At 39.6% G+C, this 10936-nt stretch overlaps 1 protein-coding gene across 5 annotated transcripts in view; it reads right to left on the bottom strand.

Annotated features, from left to right (window-relative positions):
• Positions 1–10936, bottom strand: part of NRXN3 (neurexin 3) — a 1034251-nt gene that overhangs the window by 586671 nt on the left and 436644 nt on the right. For all 5 annotated transcript variants that reach the window (XM_009280739.2, XM_019472456.1, XM_019472458.1 and 2 more), the window contains one exon: positions 2617–2736. In XM_009280739.2, coding sequence (XP_009279014.1) covers positions 2617–2736 — 120 coding nt within the window. The remainder of the gene's footprint in view (positions 1–2616; positions 2737–10936) is intronic.

The following is a 10936-nucleotide window of genomic DNA, read 5'->3' as shown; positions in this document are numbered from 1 at the left end:
TGTGTAAATCTAGACCTGTTCTATTGACTTCAATATTCCATATTTACATCAGTGGGAGACCACAATTTGCTCATAAAATTAAAATAGCCATCTACTAAATTAATAGCATTAGACTCCTGTGGCAAAAAAAAGTTCTACCAAAGAGCCTGATGCATTTCTAAATAATAGCAAGCCTTCAGGTTACACAGAAGTTATCTCCCCCTGCCATTACTTGCACTAAAATCCAGTCTAAAGAATATTTAATTCAATTAACATACAAGTGCCTGTACTTCCATTAGATTCGGGTATAATAGCAACCATATCTAACAGACAGGAACAGAAAGGAAGCCTTCTCCCTCTCCATAACCCACAACACTTAGTAACTTCATCAGACTAGTAGAACTATGTCTTCATAGTCCTGATACATGGCAAAGACTGAAAACACCACAAAAAAATGTTATACGCACTTTTTGAAGATCCTGGCTGAAGTCTCATTGTGTTCTGGGAGGAGTCCACATGACTTACCTTTCTGGACCGTTTTGAAACCCACATCCTCCTGTGAGCATTTCTAAATCACCAGCCAGGCCTGACACTGGGAGGCTGGCTACTACATTGTCCACATCACCCCCACTCATATCAACCCCCCGTCTCTGCTCTGCATAGTTTCCAGCTGCCAGCTCTAAAAAGCAGCAAGGAATCCCCAGTTACAGACACAGGAAACTGGCTTCCTGATACTTCAGAGCCTGTTCTAAGTCATTAGCAACGGCATAACAAGGGCACTGCGACATTCTGGAGCTGTGAAGCCCAGCACATTAGAAACAAAACCGACAGTATCAATAATCTCTTCAGAGATTTCCTGAACATGTACTTAAATGCAGCCCAACAGGATTCAAAGTAGCATTTCTTTTACAGAACAGGTTTATAACGTGCTATGCTTAGCAAGTCTAAACTGAATGACTGAACAAGTAGTGCGAGAATGGGAAACTGGGTGTCCAATTGGCAAAAGCAGACCAAAACAAAAATCCAGAAAATCGGAGCCAAATCTTGTGGCTCCAATATGAAATGTTTCTTCTGGACCCAAAGGAGTCATTCTGGATTCCAAAACAACCCAAAACCAGATGTGGCATTACAGCCTACAAATCTGTGTCTGCAGTACCCTTCTTATACAGCCCTTGTCAAAGTACGAATGCTGATAGGCCTTTCCAATATCTGTCCGGGAGAACTATGCTGGGAGAAAGGGGAGACCAATGCAGATAACACCACAATTTACGAATGATTCAGAAAAACAGGCTTTTTAGCCTTCAGCAGAAACAGACTGTCACCACGTGTTAAACAGCTTGTCATATGTGCCATCAATTCAGTCACATCTCAAACTTCTAGGGGAAGGGTTGCAGATACTACAGTGCTGTGGCACCAATATTGCATGGACCTCACTGGTACCACTAAAAGTCTACCACAGATACCCTTAATGAAAAGCAGCAGTTTGTAAGATGCAGGTGGTCAGAGTGGACTCTAAGAGTCTCTTCCAGTCTTAAAATTTACACACACAATGAACCAAATTATTGAAGCCTACTGTTATGCTTACTACAGCACTCATCATGTGCTCCTTTGTGCCCTGCCTTGGAGTGGGGAGGGAAGAAGGGGATTAACTGTTGCCTTAAATAATAGAAGTGGGGAGAGAGTAGAGCTGAACTTATCTGCTCCCTCCAGGCAGGAACAAAGGCCGTATCAGGATGAGTAGAGAGAACATCTGAAAGCTGATTATCTGCCCCCTAAAGGAAGACTTCAGGGTTTTGTTCAATTATTTTAATCAGAGAACTTAATACTAATTGGCCAAGAAGAACATCCAATGTTTTGAGATGAAGCAAATCAATATGCCAAGAAGCACAACACTGTTGCTGTAGGTTTAGTTGACCACCTGGTTTTAACTGAATATTCTAGCAAACAGTACCAAATTTTGCATCTTCGCATACAACTAGTAATTTGGTAGAAGACAATCTAGAACACTGCTCAGCAGTTTTAAATGGATTCCATGTCTTTGTCACCAAGGTTTGAATGAAAACCTCAAAGAATAATTCAGTACACAAAACCTAGCCATTTTGTACCTATGGAAGTATTACACACAACATACACAAGCCATTCCTGGTTTCTCTAAACCAGGAATTCCATTAACATCAATTACCATCATTGGTCTGGTTGAGTTAGCTTTTAAAAAGAAGAAAAAAACCAACACATACCAAATTGTATATTTTCATTTTAACAAGTCAAAGAATAATTCAGTACACAAAACCTAGCCATTTTGTACCTATGGAAGTATTACACACAACATACACAAGCCATTTCTTGTTTTTTTTAACCAGGAATTTCAATTACATTAATTTCCATTATTGGTCTTGTTGAGTTAGCTTTTAAAAAGAAGAAAAAAACCAACACATACCAAATTGTATATTTTCATTTTAACAAAAAAAAAAAAAAACCAACCTGCTGTATGCTTCAAATAAACTTTCCAGGAAACAAAGTTTGGCTTTGACACGGGGAAAGTTATATTTCAATTGTAAGTAAACCTAATCATGTGTTCTCTATGCTCCAATCTGTCAGAACTCACAGCTCACCAATCCAATGGAAAAGCCTACTTACGGTCATTACACTGGCTTCCAGAATATGAAGTCATGGAGCAATCACAGGTGAAGCCTTCCCATTGCTGATTACAGATGCCCTGATTCGCACAGGAATCTTCCTGGCAGGTAGTGCTCGGTCCTGGAGAACAGATGACAAGAAAAGGGTAAAACAAAGCTGATAAAGCTGAGAGAATCATTTTAGTCAGGCCGACAAAAGCTCTAATTCATCATTACCATTACTATCAGGATCCTCATGCAGAAGAGAAAAAAGCACTAACCAAAGACTTTTCCATTCTTGGACATGCAAGAAACTCGGGTAAAAGGAGCACAAAGACAACTGTACACTCCACGACAAAACAGCAAACTAACACAGAGCAAGGAGGAAGAGTGAACAGCAACATATTCCCTCTTAGGCAGGCCCAACTCATATGTTCGGTGCTTGCTCAAAGAAATTTACTGTAAAATATGGTGTAATGCAAGGATAAGAAACACTGCCAGGTTGTCGTGCTTCCCTGGAAGTTTCATCCCCTTGTAGAAATGAAGGCTAAGAAACGGGCCCATGAACAATGCTTCATCCTACCCAAAGAACCCCGATATGTGGATTCAAACTGAAGTTTTGAAGCCCCAGTTGGCTACAACTTTGCTTTCTAGTTTAAGAAAAAAAAAACAAAACAAAGACTATGACCAGTCCCATTACATAGGTTCCTCTGGAAACATGTCAAAGTCCTCAGAAGGGCATGACATTAGCCCATGACACTTCTCTATTCTGGACTGGTTTCCAAAGCCTTTGGGGAAAGCAGAGAAGGAAGCACCCACTACTAATAGAACAGCCTTTCATTGTTCTGTGATTTGGAGCTAACGGTTGCTATCCTACTCAGATATATCTTGCAAAGACACAACCCAAGCAACAGATAAAAAAAGTGATCTTCAGATCAGAGGGACTCTGAATGACAGCTAGTATGTCATCCACAAAGAGGTAGCTGGATTGTGAAACACCTGAGAGCAGATGTGAAGCTGCAAGCCATAGATTATAAGAACATGAGTTTAGAAGTTACTTCCTGGGAAAGTATTTTATTTTCAGCATTCTAGACAAAGGTATGCTGCTCCTATTGTGCAGTACTTCAAATAAAACATACAACTATAGTTGACATACCTACTATTTTATATCTTGCACTTGTTGGAAGAGAAGAAACAAAAGAAAGAGTAGATAATAGAGGATCAACCGGCTAGGCTGCCTGAGATCTTTGTTAACCACTTCCAGTCTAGGACAATAGCATAAGGATAAAGCAACAACTGTTCTACCTATCCCAGCATCTTCCGTCACAGTCTGTTAGCAAGAGCAATTCCATGAGGCTCATCCTACTCTTCATCACATCAGCACCACCATCTGTACTTTATAGATGAGATAGGACACACCAAAGTGGAGACAGCATTTTCAAATGTTTTAACCCAAAATGAAACCCCTCAACCTCCATCTGACACCACCCACAGTGATTTCACTGAATCCCATAGTTATACAGCATCTTTGATATTCAGACTGTGCATCTGGGCACTTCCACATTTATGAGCCTTTGTAGAACTCATCTATATATAACTGGAAGCCCCATGTCACGCCATGATCCTCCCAACAATTCAAAGACCAAGCCAGGAACAGACCCTTATAGCTTTGGTGCAGAGTTTCTGCTCTTCCAACCAGATCATCTCTCCCCACTGCAAGAACAGAATGGGTGAATTTCAATAGCTTTTTAACTATCTGTGTTTCTTTATCTCTCCTGCAATGAGAAGGAACATGTGACTATCAATAGGCAGAGAGTTTAACTGAACATTAACAAAAACCTGAGTTTCTTCCATGATCTGTTATACTGTTAAAAGAACCAAAACCAAACACCCAAAACCTCTAGGTAGAACCATAAGTGCAGCTAACAAAAGCAGACAACAAAATCCCTGAAAGAAAATTCACCTATTGAAAAGGGGCAGCAGCAGCAAGAAAACTGTGTGTTACCATACTGAAAGAAAGTTGAGCAGCATTTTTCAACACTTTTCTCCTCCCCTCCGCCTCTTCTTCCCACCCACCTGACTCTCATTTGCAGCTGTATGAATCCCAGTGGTCTCACTTGCACAGTGTGAAGTTAACAGATCAATTCTAGGATTACAACAGTGCTGACAGACTTTACAGTGTGGGCTGGCAGGCACATGTACGTACACGCATCCCTCCTGCCTTTACACTTATAAAAGACATGCATATAAGTATATAGATACACACACATCAGGTTAGGGTCTGACACTTGCTTCAGACTTACTCTGGCCCAGCAAGAGAAGGGATGACATTTAACAATCTGAAATAGAATATTAGTTGTCATTTTGCCTAAAATATCTGAGTTATCTGAGGATAAGGAATAAAGAACTGATACCTCTCCTGTACCTTACTATTCCATTATCTAACCTCAAACCCTAAATATGAATGCCAATACTCCTAGAGGTATAAACAAGCAAGTTATACATATTAAAAAATAAAAACAGAAGGCAATTTTGACTCTATGCAAACTTGCTACAGCATCAACTGTAAACACCATTACATAGAAGCAAAGCAGAACAGCATTTTCAATGACAATGTTTCTCCTTCTCTTCCTACACTCTTCTGAGAATCCTTTAATCAGTAACTGGACTTGACAACAGGTATCATCTAATGGGGATATCCTTTGTCCAGGTGCCACAAGACAAGGGACCAGTACTCTACTCCAGAAATAAGACTGCATAAGGCCTAGTACCTGTGGCTTGAGATGCTCGTAATGAGAGAGTCCAGAGAGCCAAAGGACTTCAATTCATGACGAGTATTGTGGTTTCTGAATTGTATTTTACAGAAACCAACTGTGAAGACGGAAATAGTACTTTCAAAGCAGCCAGAGAAAAAAAGAAAAAGAAAAAACACACAATGATAAGGAATTTTGAAAGCCTGACAACACCACAAGGAAGATCGAAGCCTGATCCGCCGTCTTTAGAGTCAGTTGTGACAGCACAGCATAGATGCTGGGTATTACGCTTTGCCTCACTCCTTAGTACTATGGTCCATTTGCATGGTAAAAGGATCTTTGTCTCTGAGAGTTCATCTACTCCTGCTGCTTACAGTCCTTGCCTGATGTCATAATCCTCCATCTGTGGCAACAGAATTTTGTTCAGAGCAACTAACAGGGATGTCACAGGGTATTAGGATTTTGGATTAGGGAGCAAAGCGACAGCGGCACAGGAAAGCTTATAAAACATGAAGATTGTGTTACCACGCACATGCCCTTTAGTGCTAACGAACAAGGAAAGAGAAGACAACAAACAATTTATATATACAGCAGTAGAATTTGTTCTAAAATACCAATGCTGTCAGGGTTCAGGTCTATTTTTAATCTCATTCCTTTAGCAATACTTACAGCAGTCAAAGTATTTAAAAGCAAAGTTTCAGAACTAGTCTTCACATAATAATCTGAGATACATCTGATAAATCACACTATACTTTTAATTAATAAAATATGCATGCTGACTTCAATTTTCTCCTTAAATTTCCAACACCCTGACAACACTTGCTATTTCCATTGAGTGCATTTTTGTTCAAAGGCCTTGTTTTTGTTGTCTGTTTGTAGCTGGGCTTGGTGCATTGTCTTCTTCATGCCACATGCACAGTGGAAAGGGGAGTGAGTGGACAGTAGATATAGAATAAAAGTGGAGAAGTCCCCAGTGCAGAAAAGCATCCCTGCTAGCAGAAGCATGACTTGCTCTGTCTCCTCCTGTCCAGACTAAGCCTATCAACAAAAGGCGGCTCCTTAGGAATATGAGATGGCAAAGCAGAATGCTTCAACGATGTCCATTTGATCTGTATTTCTGCATCTCTAATTTTCACTGGAAGAGCTCAGTATCTGAGGACTTGCAGAATCTCAGATCTTGTTGGGTCTCCCTCCCTGGGAAGGAGTCCAGCATTATACTTTTCTTCCAAGTTACCTAGCTATATGTACAGTTTGTTTATCAGTTTTACCACTAAGTATTTGAAGAAAATCACCTTAGAAGAGTACAGTAGCCTGATCTCTTATCCATATTCTGCTTGGAAAAATTACTTTGTCTCCCTCTTTCCTGCAATTTCAGCTGTATGGTAGGTTTCTCTTTGCCCTGAAACTAAAGAATTTGAATTCTACTGCTGCGCGTTGCTAAAATTGCCATGTTTCATCCCACAGGTGGGTGCGTTTCACTGGCAAGAAAAGTCATTCCTGCTGTGCCATTTGAAAGCTCTTTGCAGAGAAAGGAACTTTAGGAATAAAAGACAGTATTGTGTTTATCATTCTTCTGAGTTACATGAGAATCAGTTTCTTTATATGACAGCTGCAGGATTATAACACAACTGCCTCGTGCTTTGATCATGACTAGCAACAAGCATTAAGCTAAGCAAACCATTCTTGGTCTTGAACATAACACCTTCCTTCACAAATCAAAAATTCAGTCCTATTGAAAGGAATCTACCATTTGTGTTAACATTATTTTCTCAGTAAGATGAAGATCTGCAACAGGCAAGGTTCAACCACACCATGGGTCCATTTTCACTCTCCATCTCCCTAAATGCTCCCACCTTTTTTCCTTGTACCTTTGAGGACATTAGGAAGAGACAGGAAAGTAACACATGCAAGACATCTTTACTGTCTTTGCAGAATAAGGTGCTTCTTTTGTCCTATAGTTCCTAAATTGCAAATGCCATCAAGCACTGAAATATCTCTACCACCACCAGTCAGATGTTATGATGGACAATTTATACCTATGATAAATCTACAATCTACTTCTGTCAGCACTCCTCTTTCATAACCAGCAATAGTCTGCTTTTTTTTTTTTTTTTAATTCAGTGTGCAGGCCCAGTACAGCTCAGAGAGGCATCAGGTCTTGGAAACCATATGCACTAGGCAGAATATAAACCTGTTCCAGGACTCATTCTTAGTGCAGATTAAGAAGGAAATGAAGTTAATCCAGCTAAGTTTTCCAATTTTAGAATAATTTGGAAAAAATTATTTTCTCTGAGTAAAAAGTGAGCAAAATTGAGACTGACTCTCATGGAACCATCACTTCACTGGATGGACCATATCTCATATACTGTAACTGTCAAATACCAATGGTGGCATGTTGACACCTACTTTGCACAAACATAAGAAACGAAAGTATAGTTAAGGTTCAGTGTACAATTCAGAAAGTTAGATTCTGTATTTTTAGTCACAGGTGGTATAAAGCAGGAACATCACAGAGTAACTTTAACTTAGCAAACTAGAACCAAAAAACCAAATGGGGTTTTCAAGGACTGCAAGGCCAGCTCTTTGAGATCTCAGTTCCAGAGTTTGTTAAGAACTCATTATCCCTTTCATCGCCTAAATAAGGTTAGACATCTGGCAGGTTCCATATTTAAAGTTACTCATTGTCAGAAATAACTCAAAAGCCAGCATTCTGCAGTCCTCTGAAGATACAGCCGTTCATTCCAGTGCCTCAACAGAGCCCGAACTCTTCATTCACCCAATGTCATTTATGATGCCAAGTCCTTCTGTTCCAAATACGTGGCTGGTCTAAAAATTTCAGGAACTGAGACTAGTTAAAAATAACAAATATGCAAGTCTCCCACAGAAAGCACATTTACCTCAAGGTGACAGGAGAAGGGCATCAGCAGCAATGGCAATCCACAGAGGATAGATCTACAAGGTGGTGGGGTTTTTTTCCCCCTTTCATGAAACCTGGCATATACCTATCTTCCTCCCTCTTGTCACCCTGCCACTCTCCATCTCTAAGCAACCTAAAAGGTCTTGAGCAAAGTGCTCATACACATGCTCGTGAGGGAAGAACAAAAAACCCCAACCATACAACAAAAAGTCAACTGCATAAAAGGGAGTATGCCTGGACCTGAGATGCGACAAGGGACAGGGAGATGCAAATGAAGTAGAGGAAGTAAACAGTATTCAGACATTCAGACACAGAAACTAAAAGCAGAAAGGAAAAACTGAAAGGGCTGTATGTGAACAAGAAAAAAAGTCAGTTGGAAAAACACCCTTCCCCACTGCAAATCACAGCAGTACAAAAGTACCAGGCCTCGGCCTATTCTGAAATAACCAAACCTATTTAGCAAATGTTGGTTTCCTGAAAAGCCAATAATCCACATTATGTACTCAAGACAAACATTTCCCCTTAGGCTTCAATGTAATCAGGTGTCTCCATCTGAAGGGCAAATATTCCTATAGGGTTAAGAACTCTGTAACAATATGAGTTTGAGCTGGAATAATCTTCACAGCTGTGGCAAGCCTTTAGGTTCTGAGGACTCTGGAAAAATCAAAACAAACAGATCTGTTTGTTCCGGGATCTCTTCTTCATGCTGCATCTACTTCAGTGGACATCAAAAATCAAGCAGGAACTCCTGGGCATGAATTCTGAATTCTGATGAACACACAAGTGACTAGAGAGAACAACAGCAGCTGCGGCAAGAGAGACACGATACTTGCTGATGTCTAATGTAAGTCTCAAATTCCCTGCTGCAGTTTGAATGGATGGCACAGAACACCTTAATCCTAAAGCTATTTACACCCCAGTGTACTTCCAGGATGCTTTTTCTCCTCACATCGGTCCCAGCCCACATATCCTTCCTACTCTTTCAAATCTCATCCTTTACCACTTTCATTTACATAAACTTCAGAAATCCCACAGAGGCAGCACCTAATACTCTCTAAATCCCTAACCTCTGTAAGAGTACTTCAACTTTTTATAGCTGGGAATAGGCCAGAGATACCAACAAAATGTGGTTGCAGTCAGGTGCTCCACATGCATACCACACAATACATCATACTAATTTCTGCCTACCTCTAGGCTGTCAAATCTTTCAGATTCAATGTTTCATATACAACCAATGGCTAAAATTATCTCAGGCTGTCAGTATCTTTATCTGTTGGGTAAGAGGATGTCTCCTAACGTGCTTCTGTCTATTAACAACTACTACAGTGATAAACTGTTTACCCATTAAAATTTCCTTGGTTCCTTCAAATATATTTTTATCCTTTTCTACTGAGCCATAGAATGCCAAACCCTACCTAAAACCACAGATGATATTCTGAAGCAAAGGTAATGGCTACCTGCTTACACCTGGAATATGGAACAGGAATATTTTAATTTGAAAGTTGCATCTATTGCATTAGATCAGGTCAGCAATGTCACCAGGTCTTCACAGTAAACACAGTGAATAGAAAAGGAGTTTATGAAGCACCTGATTAAAGCCACAAAAACTTAATTCCAGTGATATGTAAAACATTGGGAAGTCTTGTCACTATCTCAGAGTAAAACAGGAACACTCTACATGTTTTCTCCCACAACAAAACCTTAGACTAAACCTGTGGGTTAGACACAAAATTTCAAGGTGATTAAGCTGATACCATAAACAGATACCACCTGTGGCTTCAGGACTGTTAAACAGAGACACATTATTCAATGCCTCTGACTTCCCCTTATACCTGAGACCATTCTCTGCTTTTCCATTAAAAAGGAGGAGCGTTTTCTTAAAATTCCACAACTTTCAGGAACAAATTAATTTGTACTCTATATTGCAGTCTCTCTAGATGAGTTGGGAAGTATACTTTCACTACCATGTTTAAAGGGATAGACTTTCAACACCATGGAAAACATCTCTCTGGTTATGCTAGTATCAAAGTTCTATAATTTCTAATAAGCAGGTTTCCTCACTTATGTCCCACAGAAATAGGGTATTTGCACGCAATTGTACCATTAATCCTTCCTTCATTATAAGTCTCCTAAGAATTAGCCTTCATCAAACTGGTTTTCTGTCAGCACTCTTTACCCCATCATCCCTAATTCAAGTGGCATGTTCTCAATTACTATCTGGCCTCTCCTCTTTAAGCCATCTTCCTTGGTTTCTCTTAATTTTTCCCCCCTTTTCTACTGAAGCTACTCTCAGTCTCTTTAATGGCTTTCACTTGAGTAGCTTTAGTATTTTAACACCATCCACATAGTCCTTAACCTTTTGGAAACCTCAAACATCACTGATTGATCCCTTTTTACTTAGCAGGCAATAGTAATAAAAGATGTCAGTAAGAATTTCATGTGAGGATCAACATCATGAAAGAGCCCTCTACTTTGTAAAAAAAAAAAAAAAAAAATTAAAAAAAAAACCAGAGACTATCCAGTAAAAGGTTCTAAAAAAGACCTATGAGGGGTACAAAAATTAGCAGATACAAAGGGATCAGGCATGACCATTAATATGTTTGATCAATTATGGCTTGTAATATGCCATCTAACAACTAAGGGAATTTGTACTTAATAGATTTTTTTTTTTT

Source organism: Aptenodytes forsteri, unplaced genomic scaffold (assembly GCF_000699145.1).
Source record: "Aptenodytes forsteri isolate BGI_AS27 unplaced genomic scaffold, ASM69914v1 Scaffold193, whole genome shotgun sequence".
In the NCBI taxonomy this organism is placed as follows: Eukaryota; Metazoa; Chordata; class Aves; order Sphenisciformes; family Spheniscidae; genus Aptenodytes; species Aptenodytes forsteri.
The sequence above is the reverse complement of the archived record's forward strand: the minus strand, read 5'-3'. Positions and strand labels throughout refer to the sequence as shown.